The sequence below is a fragment of the Eschrichtius robustus genome, chromosome 8 (assembly GCF_028021215.1).
Source record: "Eschrichtius robustus isolate mEscRob2 chromosome 8, mEscRob2.pri, whole genome shotgun sequence".
In the NCBI taxonomy this organism is placed as follows: Eukaryota; Metazoa; Chordata; class Mammalia; order Artiodactyla; family Eschrichtiidae; genus Eschrichtius; species Eschrichtius robustus.
The window spans coordinates 19,866,241-19,885,386 of NC_090831.1; the positions used below are offsets into that span (position 1 = coordinate 19,866,241).

At 40.8% G+C, this 19,146-nt stretch overlaps 1 protein-coding gene across 1 annotated transcript in view; it reads right to left on the reverse strand.

The window, feature by feature from the left end:
• Positions 1–15,427, reverse strand: part of LHFPL3 (LHFPL tetraspan subfamily member 3) — a 561,502-nt gene extending 546,075 nt beyond the window's left edge. The window contains exon 1 of the mRNA XM_068550425.1: positions 14,986–15,427. Coding sequence (XP_068406526.1) covers positions 14,986–15,427 — 442 coding nt within the window. The remainder of the gene's footprint in view (positions 1–14,985) is intronic.
• Positions 15,428–19,146: the final 3,719 nt, after the last annotated feature.

Genomic DNA, 19,146 nt, shown 5'->3' on the forward strand with positions numbered 1-19,146 from the left:
ATGAAAGAATGCTCAACATCATTAATCATTAGAGAAATGCAAATCAAAACTACATTGAGGTATCACCTCACACCGGTCAGAATGGCCATCATCAGAAAATCTGCAAACAATAAATGCTGGAGAGGGTGTGGAGAAAAGGGAACCCTCTTGCACTGTTGGTGGGAATGTAAATTGATACAGCCACTACGGAGAACAGTATGGGGGTTCCTTAAAAAACTAAAAATAGAACTACGATATGGCCCAGCAATCCCACTACTGGGCATATACCCTGAGAAAACCATAATTCAAAAAGAGTCATGTACCAAAATGTTCATTGCAGCTCTATTTACAATAGCCAGGACATGGAAGCAACCTAAGTGTCCATCGACAGATGAATGAATAAAGAAGATGTGGCACATATATACAATGGAATATTACTCAGCCATAAAAAGAAACGAAATGGAGGTATTTGTAGTGAGGTGGATGGAGTTAGAGTCTGTCATACAGAGTGAAGTAAGTCAGAAAGAGAAAAACAAATACAGTATGCTAACACATATATATAGAATCTAAGGGAAAAAAAAAGGTCATGAAGAACCTGGTGGTAAGACGGGAATAAAGACACAGACCTACTAGCATATGGGGAGGGGGAAGGGTAAGCTGTGACAAAGTGAGAGAGTGGCATGGACATATATACACTACCAAACGTAAAATAGATAGCTAGTGGGAAGCAACTGAATAGCACAGGGAGATCAGCTCAGTGCTTTGTGACCACCTAGAGGGGTGGGATAGGGAGGGTGGGAGGGAGGGAGATACAAGAGGGAAGAGATATGGGAACATATGTATATGTATAACTGATTCACTTTGTTTTAAAGCAGAAACTAACACACCACTGTAAAGCAATTATACTCCAATAAAGATGTTAAAAAAAAAAACTGACTGAAGATGAAATGAAAAACCTGAATGATTCTATAACAATTAAAGAAATGTAATCAGTAGTTTAAAATCTTCCTCAAGGAAACACCAGGCCCAGACACTTTTACAAGGTAGTTCTATTAAACATTCAAGGAACGGATAATTCCAATGGTTCACAAATTCTTTCAAAGAGAAGAAAGAGACTTCTCAAATACTTTTATGAATCTTACATAACTCAGATACCCAAACTAGATAATGACAGTATGACAATGCAAAAAAAAAAAAAGCCTTACTCATGAAAATACTTTAAAAAATAATAAATAAAATATTAGAGACTGCTGAGTCTCACAATGTATGTGAAAGTTGGCTTTGTTTTAAAAAATGCAATATTTCAAATCAGAAAATCCAGTATTGTAATTCATCTCATCAATATATACTAGTCAGAAAAGTCATTTGATTACCTCAATAGCTACAAAAATTCATTCAATAAATTTCAATATATATTCACAATCTAAAAACTTCTTATCAATGTAGGAATACAAGAGAACTTCCTTAACCTAATAAATAGTATTTGCCAAAAAAATCTACAGTATATGCCATGGTAAACAGTGAAATATTAAAAACATTTCCTTTAAAAACAGAAAAAGACAAAAATTAAACAACATGTTACTCGGGAATATGTACGTTAGTGATACAACTATAAGGAATGTAGGGTAATAACACAAAACTCAGAGAAGCGGCTACCTCTGGGTGGTTATAATCAGGAAAGTGGATAGCAGATACACAAATGGTCATTATTGTTTTTAAACTCTATACACAAACACACACAGGCAACATACACACAATATAAAACATATTATTCATAACATGTTTGCAGATGAACTGAAACAATGATTCATTCTGCAAATGTTAAACAAATCCAGAATGATGGCTAGTCTAAATAACATTGTAACTACAATAGAAATTTAAATCACCTTATCTTCCATTGTACAAGTTCATGCTTGCCTTCATATAGGTCATATTTCTACACTACACTGAGGTCATAGTTTGTAACACATTTGGAAATAAATTCCAAATGAACTGCTCACATCCCAATGAGACTTAGAGAGAAAAAATTATATATGAGACATTCTATTTCCTGAGTAAATCTATCACAATTAAAACTTTAGTGTAAAGGGACCACCTCCCACATCATTAGGTTGGTTTTTTAGAAACCTTTTGTAAAAAAATCAATTCTTTAACAGTACACAAAGGAAAGGAACAGCCTTCATCAAATGTACTCACATTGATTACAGAATTCTTCTCCTTTGTTCTATGCACGTTAAATTCAGCCCCCAAATTCTAAGAGGCCCCACAGCAATGCTTAGTGTGCTATATTGAACCACAGTATCCAAACAGTTCCAGATTTTCTGCTTGGTCTGTTCAGGCACAGACACTTTAGAGGGCAATGGGGGCAGAGTGGAACATTGGCGCTAATGAGGGGGAAATCTGAGGAGGATTAAAAAGAATGCTTTCTGGGCACGAGATGGAAAAAAAAGGGCTTGATATTGAGCAGGGAAGTGTGCTTTTTGAAAGTTTTCCTCTAAAGAACTTTCTGTACTTCTGGTTCCCAAAGAGACAAAATAGAAACCAGACTGAGTTCAGGTTCCATTTTTTTTTAAAGAAAAAAAAAGAAAAGAACGGAATTTGTGTGTTCTTTGAGTGGCTTCCAGTGGAGAAAGGTCTGTGTGAATATAGCAGGCACTCATTCATTCTCTTTTTTGTTACTTTTGTGTTTAAGGAAATGGGGACTGGAATATGTAGGTAGGCACTAGTAACGAAATTAGGTGCCCAGTTTTTCATTCTGATCATGTGAAGCATTACTTGCTTATGGCTGGGGTCCATGTTCTAAGTTATTGTAAACATTATTTTTAAATTCTGCAAAGTCCCTAAAGTTTCCCAAGAAATGGTATTTCCAATTCTACTTTTTTTTTTTTTTTTTAATTTTCAAAACATGCTCAGGCTGCTGCAGATGTAACCAAGCAGAACCCTATGGAATCTTCCCAGGACAGACCCCTCCCCAACACCCTCTGCTGTAGCTCCTCTCTGAAGTACCTAGATAATAATATCTGATGTACATTTCCCGAGTTGTTTTACAGACGCTAAAACCACCGCCAAATGGAAGAAATTAACTACTTGATGATCATGAGCAGGTAGCCCCCAGCCTTACTGGCGCCTAAGGATTGATAAAGTTAACCTGTGACACCGCCCTGTCCTCACCATCAGCCAATCAGAAAATTGTGCATGAGCACATGCACACCCCTCCCTCACCTTGCCTTTAAAAATACTTTGCTGAAACCCATCAGGGAGTTCAGGTGTTTTGAGCAGTAGCTGTCCTGAACTCCTTGCTTGGCGCCCTACAGTTAGCACTGCACTTTCCTTCACCACAACCTGGTGTCAGCAGATTGGCTTTATTTCGAGTGGGTGAGTGGACCCAAGTTTGGTTCAGTAACACAGAGACGCAACCTGCAACCATAATGCATAGTTCATGACCACCAAGATCAAACAGCTGTTTAGAATCCTGCAGTTCTGTATGCCTCGACTTCTTTTGAATTCTACAGTAACCTACTATTAGCAGGTCTCCAGTGACCTGCTAATTTGCCAGGGATTTCCAATTCCAAGTTATTCCAAGTTATTCCAAAGTGTCCATCCAAGTTATTCCAAGTTATTCCAAAGTGTCCATCTCCAAGCTGAGAAACCATAGCCAAAATGTTCAGAAGGGAGAAAGACCATCCAATGAGTCCTCTAAAAACAGTAGGTCAGTGGAAAGTCACAACAGCCTCTTAACAAGTCAGATAAGTTACAGAGAGTAATTTCAAAGAATTTATATCAAGGCAAGGGACTGCAAAAAAAGTCCAGGAGGAGTTGGCTTTTTCCTCATAGGTAAATGAGTGTTCCCGTCTACTGTTTGGATTTTGGATGAATGCCTTTTCTTTTTCAGCCTTCATATTTTATCCTCCACCCTCCATCCTCTAAAATGCTATCTTACACATAGTGTCAGGGGGAAAATGACTCTGGACCTGACCCTATAAAAAGGAAAGTTCTGAGAAGATGACAGGGCTGGAGCTCCCTCTAGAGCCCATCTTGCAGTGCATGGAGGGGTCTTCAGCAAAGTGAACCAGAGCTGGACAGATCCTGGCCCATTTCCCCATCCCAGCTCATCTTGCTGGAGAGCCCTTTCCAGCAGACTGAGAGGTCTGCAAGAGCAGAGCTATTCACCATGCCCTGCAGGATGCAGTTGGGAGGCTGCCCAGCAGTGCTCACCAGCACCTCTAGAAGCAAATGGTCTGATCGAGGATGCTTATTTAATAAGTTCTCTTGTCAACCTCAACTCTGGATATTCACCACAAAAGGGATCTTGATACTATGTAGAACAGAGAGTGTTCATTTGTTCATTATTCAATCCAGCAGTTTGGGTCATAGTCATAGATGTAGTCATAACAAATGGATACTCTCATTTTACAATAAGCTGATGACTTTAAACCTGAAAGGAGACTATTAGTAAGAAACAGTGTTGAGCTTTTTTAAAACCTTCTTTAGAAAAGCTAAAGAAATACAAGGAATTAACATGCTAATGAAAAACAGAGCAACACAATCTTCATTTGAGCATAAATCTGAGAATCTTAAATCACTATTTTCTTTACTTAGGCGGAAAAATAAAGATTCACAGATATCATATTGAGAAACCTAATTTTCAATATATTACAGTTACCTGTAAAATAACACAGAATAAAATGCTTCTTCTGATTTGTTCCTGTTACATGATGTTATTAGAGATAGAGAATATTCAATTTTTCTTTTGTGAAGAGGGTAATACCTGATAATATTTCTCTGTCAGTGGGGGGGAACTTAACAAGAATGCCTAAATGCTTAGGTCTTGACATAATCAGAAGATTGTCTGGTCCACATTGCCTTCAAAACATGGCTTCTTTTTTCAGGTTAGTTCAGTTGAACTTATTAAATAGTTCAACATTATCTCCAAAATATATTCTTGTTACTTTTGAGTCACTGCTGTAGACAAATAAAATGGAAAAGCTAGACCCTGTCAACACAAAATTAAACTCTTAACTGAATATGGTGTTTTCTTACTAATGTACAAAATTTATTCTAGGAATCACAATGGCATTTATATAACACTGCAGTTTCTAAAAGGCTTTCACAGCCATTATCTTTCTTGATCCTCAGAATGAGATAGGTCTGGCATATACAGGTTGTGAAATGAAATTATCGTTAAGTTGTGTATTCTGAGTCCAATTTTTCTGTCTACTAAATTTTCTGAATACTAACCACCTCTCCGCCCTGCTCTCTTTAGTAGTAGTAATAACAACAACAATGGCAATCATAGCTAACGTTTATTGAGTGCTTATTGTGCGCCAGGTCCAGTTTTAAGTGTTTTACATGCATTAATTCAATAATCCTAAAAACATAGGTGTTTATTTTTTAACTTATTTATTTAGTTTTGGCTGCATTGGGTCTTCGTTGTTGCATGCTGGCTTTCTCTAGTCGCGGCGAGCGGGGGCTACTCTTCATTGCAGTGCGTGGGCTTCTCATTGCAGTGGCTTCTCTTGTTGCAGAGCACAGGCTGTAGGCGTGCAGGCTTCAGTAGTTGTGGCACGTGGGCTCAGTAGTTGTGGCTCTTGGGCTCTAGAGCTCAGGCTCAGTAGTTGTGGGACACGGGCTTAGTTGCTCTGCGGCATGTGGGATCTTCCCAGACCAGGGATCGAACCCGTGTCCCCTGCATTGGCAGGCGGATTCTTAACCACAGTGTGCCACCAGGGAAGTCCCAGGTGTTTTTATTTAAAGTCTCATTATATTGAGGAAATCTAACTCTAGATATCTGTCCATAATTGTTCCCTACTTGCTTCCTCCTTTAATTTCACCCTGTCTTTGATGGTTTTCCTAATATTCACTTTATTGGTAAAGGTACAGCAACACTTGGTTAGCAGATGATATGTTTTTAATGTCCATAACCTACAGCTTCTTTTTATGTATCCAAAATACAATTATGTAAACTTTAGAAAAATGACATCAAGAAAATGGAAAGGCAAGAGTAGTTAGACGACTTGGCCAAAATCATTCAGCCAATAAGCAGCCAAGTCAAGATGTAAATCTACACCCAGTTCCCTAATGCCTCCAAAAGCTGCCCAAGTCTATTTTTACCCTTTCTGGAACTGTGTCTGTGACCTGGTGATCCTGTCTACCATCACCACCTTCACCATTACCATCAATAAGCAAACCTATTAAGAATGTTTCTACATTTGATGCAGGGCAGAAATGGAGGACACAGAGCCAGTAATGCGGACATTCCTACAGGAATTCACACTCTAAGAATAACAGCAAGGAGATCTGAGATATAACCAAGGGGACAATGTGGGTAAAGAACCACCCAGGCTCTAGATTATGAAAATGAGAAGGATAGGACAAGGAGTACCTCATCACACCTAAGTATGCTTGAAGAGGGAAGCCTGATAAACATGTAGATATTTTCCCTGTAAATACCAGATCCTTCCTTTCATGTTGATACAAAATGTTGCAAATGCAGGTTTAAGTTAGGAGGCAAAAGAAAGTGGTCGAAAAGGCACTGAACTGGGAATCAGATGTGTTAGTTTCAACTCTATCAAGGTGTAATTTTGGCAAGACAATTTCTCTCAGCCTCAGACGCAAAATATTCTGTCAGACAGGGGGAGAGTCTGATTTTGGTTCAAACCATTTACTGGCTCTTTGACCTTGAACAATTTTTTAAGCCTCAGTTTCTTCATATGCAAATGTACATAATAATTCTAACCTTGTAGGTTTGTTGTGAAGGTTAAATATACAAACTAAATATACTAAGGTTTTTGCAAATGGTAGTTGCTTAATAGTATTTACCATTATTATTTCTTTATCGAGGAAACGAGGAGATTGCTAAATAATTTTTAATATCCCTCCAACTTCTAAAAGCCTGTGAGTCTATATTCACTTGGCACTGGGTTAATCATACTTATTTAAATGTTTGCTTAGACAGATTGTTGCTTTATGATCATGTCATTTTTATCACATAAATGGCCAATCAAATCACATCTAGAAAAAATAATTCTTATTTTCATTCAACCCAGAATCTAACTGAGGTACATTAGCATTAAGTCATTAATGGAAGTCAGATAAGAAAAATGTCTCAAATTGTTTAGTTAAGTATAGGTAAAAACCTAATCTACCCTTTAATGCAAAATTACCTATGAATTGGTGCAAAACTTTCACAGTTTTCCAAACAAGAGGTAATTATTTTTCTAAATTCATACTACATCATCTTTTCTCTGGAATAGTATCTTTCACACATTTTGAATACAGGCCATAGTAAACACTACATTGCAATCTAGTCCACATACACATATGTAAATATTTTAGGAAATAAAGTTTTCACAAAACCCTTATTATCTGCATTGCATTCACATTTTCTATTCTTTTTTAATCCAAGCTTTAACGCTGATCATTATCTACTAAACTGATATCGTGACCTATCAAAGGGTCACCAACCATGGTTTGTAAAACGCTACAGTACAGCAATTCTTTCTCTATGAAGGTTTTTTAAAAATGCCAACTAGTCAGTACTACATCTTGTCCAGTCAACTGGTTAAAACATGGACATTGAGTTAAATAATATGTAGCATCGGGCTTCCCTGGTGGCGCAGTGGTTGAGAATCTGACTGCCAAAGCAGGGGACACGGGTTTGAGCCCTCATCAGGGATTTGCAATCCTCTATGTTTGCGTCTGCCATACAAGAAACTCTATCATCTCTCTCTTTGTATAGCTTGATTTTAGAATCTACTGCAACTTCCTACAGGGGGCGGGGGGGTGGAGCCATAATTTTTCTTTTCTGATAATTGGGATTTGCACACAGCTTTGCACTGTAATGCATATTCCAGCTCTCTGCTTATCCTGTGTCAATACATTTTTAAGCCATTGATGATATCAAATTCAACGGGCTTTTGATGTTATCAAATTTCACAGGCTTTTCAACCTTGAATTTCTTCATCTCTTCTCTATTCATACTTCATTTATTTTTGCTGTCACTCTTCTATGTCCCTGTCATTCTTCACATCTGGATCTATTTGCCTGTGTTTCAAATACTGAGCCTCCTGTCAATGATGATACACATTTCCCACTCTGATTTTTACAACCTCACTCTTGATCTTCATTGAAACCAAGAAAAGGCCATACAAAGCACCCCGCCCCAGGAGTTTCCAGACACTTAAGTAAATGGGCCTATGATGCATTCTGTACTAAAGCCAAAGCTGAGTTCCCTTCAAGCTCCTGTTTGCCATCATTTTCTAGTGTGAAACTTTTCTGATTAGTTAAGTTCTGCATGTCTGCCTTTGAGCTAAGGCCTCTTTTCTGATCTACAACTATTTATTATTCATTTCACTACCTTTCACTACTCTTCCACTAGCCCTTTCATTGATAAGTCATAATCTCAAAATTTCATGCAATTAGACTAACTTCACACAGCCTATCATTTGGGATCTTTTCTCCTATTAAGGACACACAGACAGTCCCTACACTACTGCAGACCTGGTTTCATTAGGAATGATATCAGAATCCAGGCACGAGAGACCCATTCTGGCAATTCCATGCCAGCAACTCCATTTCAGAAAAGTTTGCTTTATTTTTTCATTCTGCTCAGTAGTAATTAGATATGGTTCATGTCTATATTGATCAAAAAATTATTTATCTTCCTCTTGCAAGCTACTCATTCTTCTGTTTTATTGTAGCAGAAGCAATGAGAAATGTGCTCAAGATTACAGTTAGGACAATTTAACTATGGATGGTGCTGTGACCTTGTGCAGTACAAGCCTCTCAGAATCGTAATCATAATTTGAGAGCTGCATGATATTAGTTATGTAAACATTTAGGATGCTGGGGGAGGTTGGTGTTGTTTCTTTCTTTCCTCGAAATGCCCTAATAACTTTTCATAACAGCTTTATGTTTAAATCATCAAATACCTTATCTACTATTTGCTATGTGAACCAGCCTCTTAGCTTTCTGTCATTATTAATATCTTCTTGTTATTATTCAGAATAAAGGTCAGCTCCTTGGTCTTTCCTCATATCAAATAAAAACTCCAGTTGACTCATTATAAGGAAAAATCACATTAATTAAAGTTGGTGCTGACCCCCAAGGTTCAAATATATTATGGAAATTGCACTTTAAAACTCTCCCAGTTATCATGCTATGAAGCCCCCAAATTAGAATTCTCCTGGAGTGTTCTTTGCTTCATGCCAGTGCAATCTGAAGTTCTCTCTACTCCTCTCCCCATAGTTTGTCTCCTCACACCACACGCAGAAGGGCACTGAGCCACATGCTGCAACTATAGCTGTATGCTCTGCTGGGTTTGGGGTTTTTTGTTTTTTGGGGTTTTTTTCATTTAAAATTTTACTCACTTTTAAGATTTCTAAGGTATGTACATAAAATGTAACATACTGGCCTGGCCACCTGGATTCTCTTTACTGCATGATATCATCACACCAAACAGAAGCACCAATCACTAAATAATCATTTTCATGTTAAGCATCTGATACCATATTCTGCTTATGTATGTATGTGTATATATATATTATTTATAAATGCATATAAGCACCTTTTTAACATTTTTACAATGGAAAAAAGCTGTTAAATGTGGAGCCTCACACCAAGAAAAGAAACCACCTAATAATATACCTATGGGTTATATGGGGTCTGTTATTTTTCACAAATGTTCACTTAAAATCTCACTGTTATAAAAATCATTTGATATTCACATTAATATATTTTCCAACATCTCTTCATAGTCCTTGTCATGCTACATAAAAGCAAAAAAAAAAAAAAAAGTTTCTAAATTCTCATTTCAAATCATTTTCTTGTAAGTTTGGCTTGGTAAATCGAAAATTCTTGTAAGTGAAATGTGTTGTAAGAAAATGAAAACTGCCTTCCCTGGGGGTACGCATTCTTCTCTGCAATCTGGGGGAGTATTTGAAATGCTCTGGCAGAGGAAAAACCCCTCTTCAGGGCCATTCCATAACTCTGAACTTAGGATGGATTAGCAGCTCCAAGAGGCAAGACCTCACTTTCTCACATGCTCAGCACCAGCCAAATAGAGAACTGGTGATGATGGTCCTGAACTTGAGTAAATCCCGACCTTGTCCTCTCTTCAGAGTTCCCCATCAGAGCTCTGGACATGCTGGGCCACCCATCTGAGCCAGCCTGCACGTCCAAGAAGAGCACATCTGCTCTGATGCCCAGAAAGAAGAAAGGAAAGCCTGGAAGGCATATCCTCTTCTCCTGTCCAGATTGCTCCTATAGGCGTGCAAGGAAACCCAACCTGGAACAGGAGTCCCCTCTCTTATGAAAGAAAGCCTGACCTTTTGATTCTTACATAAAACCTCCATTTTGAATAACATGATTTTTTTTTCATGAGAAACTAAAAGGTAAGGGAAAATTTGCTGAATCCTAAGATATAATTAATTATATCCTAGCATTGTAATAAAGATCATTACCTATGCATCAGAAAAACCCTCCATTTGGGAGTAAGCTCATCACGAATTAGGCTGTCAAGTCACAACCACTGCCATCAAAGAATTTTGGAAGAATTCCTTTAGTGCAATTACTGCTGATGCCACAAACCAATGAGAAAGATGAGCATCATGGCTTTCAAAGTATATGGTATTCACTTCTCAACATGGCATGTGGGACATTTTAAATCACTTCCTTCTCTTTTCATTCTTCATGCCATTAATCATGCATTTTTTTATTCATTAACTCAATAAAAATGAATACCTATTATGTGCCAGATATATACGTACTACTGTGTGCCAAGATACAGTAGTAATAATAACATAAGAACAGTAACCGGTTCTACCTAACACAACTATACTGCTTGCCTACTATGTGCCAGACACTGTTCTCCTGTACACCTTAGCTTATTTAATCCTTGCACCAATCTCCTGAGGTAAGTACAATTATACGCTCACTCTGCAGATGAGCAACTGAACTACATACAGAGAAATTAATTCCCTAAGTCATACAGTCTATGAGTACCAGAGCCAGGGTTCAAACCCACATCTTTTTACTCCAGTGTCCATGATCTTGACGTCTATGCTATACGAAAAACAGACATGGATATAAAGAACTTTCAGTGTACTGGAAAAGACAGACATTAAACAAATAAACAAACAAACACATTTGTAATCTCAAATGCTGATAAGATATATAAAAAAAGAGCAAGGTGCCCTGAGATAGAATGGTATAACATTACCAAGGCTCTTCCTGCAGGCTAAGAAATGCAGTAATTACCTCAGGTGATTCTCATCTCACCTAAATGACAAAGGTATAAAATTTAAGAAAGCAAGCTGATTAAAAAGAGCTGGGGAAAACTAAGGCTGGGAGGCCGGGGAAGGTAACTAAGCAATTCAGCCCTTAACCCTTGCCATAGAGCCTTGCCATCTTGGTGGCCCTTCCTGTTGGCACGCTCAGAATGACTAGAGATAGGGATCTGGTGAATGCAACCCCCTCCTCCTATCTTATCCCTACCAAATATGGAAATCTAACTGGATCTGGTGCCCCTTATTCACAGATGAAACCAAGTACCTCCGCATCTGCAGTCTTCCACGAAAAAGTCTGTGGTGGATGTCTAAAAACCTTAAATTCTGCCTTAATGCTTTAGCTTATTAAAAAAAGAAAAGATTTCATTGGGCTATAATGGGTAAAACTTGCATTTCTGAAAACAATTTAAGACATGGTTGATAGTCAATAAAACAAACAAAACCCCACCTTTATGAAACTTGGCTATTAACAGACTTGGAAACAGATTGAAATACTGATTTGAAAACAAATACATGAAAGCAGAGAGTCAAGCTCCCAGAAAGACAAAATCCCCTTGCCATCCTGATTTAAAAAAAAAAAAAAAAAAGATCTGTACTTTATTGCCCTGCTTGACAAGTACAGATCTACCTCTTTCTTTTCAGTAGAGAAATCATACAGAAAGAAGAAACATCTCTCTTTTCTTCTCAAGGAGTTGTCTCTCTGTGAATTTGGGGAATTTTGCATCTCTAATTGTTATTATTTATTTTACACATTATTTTTCTGTCCTCAGTCTTTATGTTAGGCATGGTCCCTAAGTATAAGATTACATCTGGAAGAAGTGTGACATATTAGCTCCTAATTCTGTAGTTTCACTCCGCTGAGGTTAATGATGATTCAGAGGGGAGAGCGCGAAGGAGAGGGCAGGTGTTCATAATAGCACCATTAATTATGTGCACTTTGCACATCTAGGTAAAAAGCAACATCATTTTCAGGTCCAATAAATAAAGTACTTTTTCTAGTTCATTGTTCAGAATCATAAAAAGACTAATTCTTGATGTTGTATTGCCACAAGAAAGTCTCCTGCTTCATCATCTTAGTGTATCATTTCATATGGGATATTCCACCTGGCTCTGATATACGAGGTTAGTATAGTAAAATGCTTAGATAACTAAATACACAACTTAATCATTTGACTTCCAATGAAGGTTAAACAGTCTCAAGCAAACGGCATATTAAGTCTCATCTTAATAGTGAGAAAATTACACTTGAGAGGCCTAGGTACACTTAAATTATGAGAAGGCTTCTTAACATTAAAGAGAAATAGCCTAAAGGTTAGAAACTAAACTTTGACAGTAACTTACAATACATTATGTTAAATTTACTGTTAGTGTCATGAGACTTTAAAAACCTGAAAAGCACGTTAAACGAAACTTTCTTCAGATATACCTTCTTTATCCCATCCTTTAAAAAAATCTGTGAATAAAACTGACTTTAACTCTTAATATAATTGACTTTGATTCATAATCAATTCTTTTTTAATTAATATACTTCAGTAATTAATAAGATTATGTCCTTCTGTGGTTTACCTAGCAATAAAATACCAAATAAATTGAAAATAAAGGTTTTTAAAGTATGCCAGAAACTTAGGGATCTGGACTTCTCTGGAAATGAAGTGAATGTCCTTATATCTTCATCAGTACAAAGGCTATCATCACATTTTACATTGATATATGGGAAACAGGACAGTATATTGATGTCAAATTTCTGAAAACATGACATCATATTTCACTACTGCAGAATAAATGTTTTTTGTGTGCTCTATTCCAGGAAGAGGAAAGAAAAAAACATTGTATTAGTTGCAGTTTGTATTAACTTCAAAATGGTAATTCTTTACCAAAGATAGTTTTCTTTCCTTTTTAAAACAATAACTTTGGTTTAGAGCACAAAATCTCATAAAAATAAAATATCTTGCAACATGTTGAGAAATCACCTGCAAATTACTTTCAGACCTTTGAAAAAGAATCTAATTTGAATCACCAGCCTAAATAGGTCATTTAACTTAGAAAAATTAAAATTAGCTGTGCAGGGTCAATTCTTTTTTTCTAAATCATCTGCATCCTCAATGTCCTGCTATCTTCAGAGTCAAACCAGCGTTAAGTGTCAAGAACAATAATAATATATGAATTTATTCCAAATCTCAAAGTTAGTCTGCTCTTGAAATGGCCATAAAAGACAACATTATATATAAAAACATGGGGGGAGGGGTGCTTCAAGAAGCTGGGGGTGGAAGGACAGAAGGAAAAGCAGAAAACTCATATTTCAGAAGAATAATGGTATATTTTTTGGGGGGTGTTCTCTACTGGTGTACATTTCTTGCCTCTCATGTGCACATGTTCACCGTATATGGCAAATCAAAACCAGCTGAGGCATACTTAATACAAAGCAAATACTTCCAAACAAGTTTATTCTCCCACAAGCTTCTCCTATAGTAAACTAACAGTATAAGATCATGAACTTAATGTTCTTGTCGGGCACCCTTCAGGACTTAATCGTCCTGTAACATTCTGGTAAACTCAGGGATCAAAGCCCTACTCCCCAGAAAACCTCCCCAGGCATAGGAAAAACTACAAAATCTTGAAGGTAACACCTTTAAGAAAGAAAACAATAAAACAAAATACAAATGAGAATGTGGCTGCCTGAGACATCCTATATCCCTTCACAACCAGACCATCCATAAAATCAAAACAAAAACAGGAGGGTGTCAAGTGTCAGAGGATGGAGTCTACCTTTAGAAGGCAGGGCACCCAAGGTGGCTAGCAGAGAGGGAATCAGGATCACGGGAGGTAGGGAAAGGAGTCAGTTTTTGTTTCAGGGTTCTCCAAAGCCACCAAGAAACACACCCCCATCCTTTCTGGGTTAAAAGTAACTTTGATGCTCAGAAAAAGTACTCTCATATTCTCCAGCTAGCAACCATGTATCATCCACAGGCAAAGAGTGATCAGAGATACCAATGAAACAAGCTTTCATTTCCTCTCTGCCCATCTTCCTAAAGCCACTTCCCCAAAACTGAGATCTTGAGAAATCTTGATTCCCTCAAGATTTCTCCGTGTAAAGATGAAATGGAAGGACCTTTGCTCTGACAAGGAAGCAAACTGAAGACGTGACATTGGGGAATTGCTAAGAAACATTCTTAGCTACATTTTTTTCTTAATAGGGTAAAACCCAAAACGGAATTCGGATTTCTTCACCTCCAGATGGATGATAAAAATTTTATAACTTCCCGGGACAAGCAACTTCACTCCAGCTCTCAACCACACTCAAGAAGCCGTGACTGAAACAGTCCCAGAGAGGCACAGAGCAGGCTGACCCTCCCTGCACTACAATCACTCCAAATCCGCTTTTCGCCTCGCTGCCAGCTCCTGCTTAGTCCCTCAGCTCGCGCCCTGAGCCCCCGCTTTTTCTCCTTATCTCTAGTTCGTAGCGGACTCGGCCCAGCAACCGCCCTGCCTCCATCGCGTCCCTCTGGGTGGCGTGCCCCACACTTTAGAGGTTCTCGAAAGCCCCGGGACGAGGCGCTGGTGTCAAGGCTGGGGAACCCCGGGGATTCCGGCCTCCAAGGGCTCCCGCCTGAGCGGATTCAAGTTGCTCGGCCCCCAAAGGCGCGCACGGCCCCCCCCCCGTCTCTCCCCGACTCGAGCGCCCCGGGTCCCCCCGCCTCCGCGGAGGTGAGCGCGCACTCACCGGAGGTGAGCTGCATCCAGGCACAGATCTTGTACACCGTAGCCGTGTTGCAGAAGAAGAAGAGGGTAAAGCAAATGATGCAGGCGATGATGAGCATCATGGAGAGGCCGATAAAGAAGGAGGCGGCTTTGAAGGCTCCCGAGGGGAGCGTGGAGAAGTCCGTGAAGCTGCCCCTGCAGGTCAGCTCCCGAGAGAAGCCGTTGCCGATGCAGTAGTGGAAGAGCCCGAAATAGCCGGCTTGCGGGGTGTCCACGCCGTCTCCTATCCAGTAGGGCTGGATGAAGCACACTACGTTGACGATGGCAAAGCAGATGGTGAAGATGGCCCACAGCACGCCGATAGCCCGCGAGTTCCGCACATAGTTGGTGTGGTAAAGCTTGGCAGCCTCCTGAGCCGGGAGCATCGCGGCGGCGGCGGCGGCAGCGGCGGCGGCTCCGGGCATTCTCCCCCTCCTCCTCCTCCTCCTCCTCCTCCTCCTCGTCCTCCGCCTCCCCCCACCTCTCCGCGCTCAGGAGACACACTCACCGAGCCGCGCGCGCTGCAACTCCCCTGCCTCCGCCTCAGCCCAGCAGCGCCAGTTTCAGAGTCTGCATCCTCGCTCCCGGAAGGAGGGCGGGGGAGCGCCGAGCACCCCTCCGGCTCGCCTGGCACAGCCTCCCGGCCCCCCTCCCTCCCTCCTGGCCCGGGCTGCAGCCCTCCTCACCGCCCTCCGCCCCTCTTCCCGCCGCCGCTGCAGCTGCTGCAGCTGAAGGCGGCAAATCCCGCGCTGGGCGTTGTGGCGCGCGAGCTCGGGCGCCCCCCCTCGGTTCCCGCCTTCCGCCTCCCTTCACGCCGCGAGCCCAGCGGCGCGGAGGACCTCAGCGACGCTGGGACGACCCTCAAGTGGCGGGCGTGGGCCGGGGACGCAAGCCTAGAGTTGGGGAGGGGGGACCTCAGGAGGGGGCGGGAGCACCCACAGGGATCCTAGAGGCGACCCCAGGATCCCGGTTGGTGTTAGTGGCTGGGCGCCGGAGGCTCGTTCTGAGAGCGTTTCAAGCACCGCACGGCAACGTGCTTCGACCTCTGCATCTTTGCAGACGCGCGAGGGGCAGCGCGGCAGGTGAAGGCGAGAGACGCCAAGGGAAAAGAGACGTGGTGCCCCAAGAGACTCCCGGTGACAACCACAGAACACCGCCCCCGGCTAACTCCTCGGTGGCCTCGGGTCGACGAGGTGGAGACAGAAGTTGGGCAGGAAACTGGCAGACAATAACGTAAAAGGCACACCTCAAGGGTGGTCTCATACCAGCTCAGCAGAGCTTATTTCCTCTTCGCCTCCCACCAACCCCCCTGCCCCTCCGCTCCCCCATGCAGCCAGATGAACTGTAGCCTATTGATGCCCTATACTTTCCTTTAAGTCAGGTCATTTCCCCTACAAATCCTGCCATAGATGGGGCTTATGGGGCATAGAAGTGACTGTGTCACCGAAATGTATAGTTTTTCTGAAAACATCGGGTATTTTGGTCAGTGTTCTAATTCTTATACAAATATTCATTGGCAGCTACTCTGTGTCCAGGCACTGGGCTGGGCGCTAAGGATGCTACAACGACAGCAGATAGTTGTTTTCGTTCCTTGTCCAGGTATTTCCCCCACCCCACAACTAACCAGAAAGCTCTTTTCAGAGTAATTTCCTCTGAATTATCCATATATAACGCCTTACATTTTCATGTGGCATTGCTGTTATACACGCCTGCACTTTGTGCTGTTTCCTTAGCTTAATATTTTCACTTTGCAGTCTTTCTGCTGCTCTTTTAACAGTCCCTGCCTTTCAAACTTCTTTTCTTTATTTCTATTTGTTACTTTTTTTGGTTCCTTCTGACTCTGATATAAAACGTGTAACCCCTACTCAAAGCAGTGAAACCAGAATGTTCAATAGCAGCATCAGATTTTGGTAACAAGCCATTTTGAACCATATGACTGCTGAATTCTCTGAGCAGAAGGGAGAGAATTCAGTTAGAACGTGACCCTTAAATCTACACTTAATCACACACCTTATTATAATGCAAAAACATACGTAAGCTCCTTGACACTGTCTTGCCATTATGCCCAATCTGCCCAGCTTCTTAATAGGACAGTGAGACACGTGAGATACCAGGTGGAACATGAAGTTAGCAGGAAGAGGTAAGAACACTTAGAATGGTTCGGTTTGGAGGGGTGGCTACTGGGGACCAAGGAAGGAAAGCTCCAAAAGGCATTCGGCTACATAAGTGGCTATTATATGGAAGAGGGGTCACACCCTAAGTGGTGAAGACCAACCATGCCCCTCACCTAATAACTTGAAGATTTACGATTGTATGGGCAGAGGGGGGAGATAGTGGAAATAGGGATGTGGGACGCAGAAGCTAAGGAAGGATTGAAACTGGGAAAGAATTTAAAAGGGTGAGTGTTGGAATCTTACATTCAGTTTTTCCTATAGGCATGAAGTTCAAGGTCCACGAGGCAGGACTTTGGAAGTCAAGAGGACAGCGTTAAACAGTAGCATGAGACATGAAAGTTTAGATGATGACTAAGAACTTCTTACAAATCTGGTTGTAGACTCTCAGAAGGTCTTTTAAAAATCAGAGGGATTGGGGAGGGGGATGGGTAGGGAAGATGACCTAAATATGAGCCAGCCCAATATAACACTTGCAAGTCTCTAAAAATATAATTCGTGATGATGCCCTGTCAGTGCACTGGTGGCAATGGAGGGTCAGGACTTCTGTTAGGTTGCATTTGTTTTAACTCCCCTGAAATTGCTGTTAAATCAGAAAATCAGAAGTGTTTTAACATGGAAGGAGGAAGAGGAAAGGTGAGGGTAATTGGATTTATGGGGCCATCTGGCAGGCCATGTGTCCCAGGGGCAGAGATAGCTTTACAGCAAGAACTGACAGTAATTTCTTGTGACTCTTCCAAGCCCTCAAATCCCCCCAAACCTGCTTGTATAAAGTGGTCTTTCTTTAAATTCAGTGCCTAAAGGAGATCTTACTGTTCCCCTAGGGTGGTTGAGATGGAAGGTTGCTGAGAGGGGAAAGGCTGAGAATCAAAAAGCCTGGTTTAGATCTCAGTGCTTAAATTGAATTTACAGGACCGAGAAAAGACTGGCGAGTGACTCAGATTCAAATGTTGTGATTCAAAGAGCTTTTCTATTTGAGTCATGCCCAAGGAGATCCTTATTCTTATTCCAGTTTTGGAATTGCCTCTGGGTTCATGCTCAGTATCACTATGCCTAGGGACACACTCAAGGTGTCCCCTCTTATCAACAGCAACTAGGAACAGACCAGTGTTGGTGTATTGCTGACCTAAAGTGACCCCTTCCCCGTGAGAATCAGAGTTGTTGCTCCTTGAGGTGTGGGGTCAGTCTAGGATGTACTGAACCCTTCCAATGGCCTTTCTCCCCACTTTTATCCTTCCCTGCACTACAAAAGATTTCCAGGATGAAGCAGGATCTCCCAAGACTCTTGGAATCAGGGAAGAGCTGGAATACATGTAAACTCTTCAGTTGCCATCGATGAATGCAGATTGTCCTTCTACTTCTTCCCAAATCCCCCCGTTGCCCATCTCCAACCTTGCCCTTGGCAACCAGAAACCCCAGAGATAAGACTGTCCCTATCCTTAATCTAAAGCTACAATCTGGCACCATGCAGGTTTTAGGAGCTCAGACAGCTAAGCATCTGGGCAACTAATTACATTCATCAAATGTGATGTGACCAGGACAGCTGTTTGGGGGAAGAGGAAATAATAAATCTAGCCTGGTTCATGCTAAGAAGTTACTATTGATAGAAAAGTATTTTGAAACTATAACATGATTCAATTGTGCTAAATAACTAGTAGAAGTCAGTGGCATTGACAGCATCAAATTAGAAACACTGAGCACTCAAATCTCAAACTTCACTGTTAAAAATGTTTTTCTCTTACTGCCACAAAGGGTCAGTAGTGAGACCCAGTTTTACCCCAAACTGTTTTAATGTTAGGGCTATAAAAGAGAAAACAGAAGAAGAATAGTTGGACTGTGTAACACTACTCAAAAGATTCCTGGTGAGTAAAAGGACTAAATGTTTTGATCCCAAACTAATCTGTGATGGCTTGGGAGAGTATAAATGTTTTGGAGGGCAAGGGACTTGGGATCCAAACCCAGCACCATCTTCA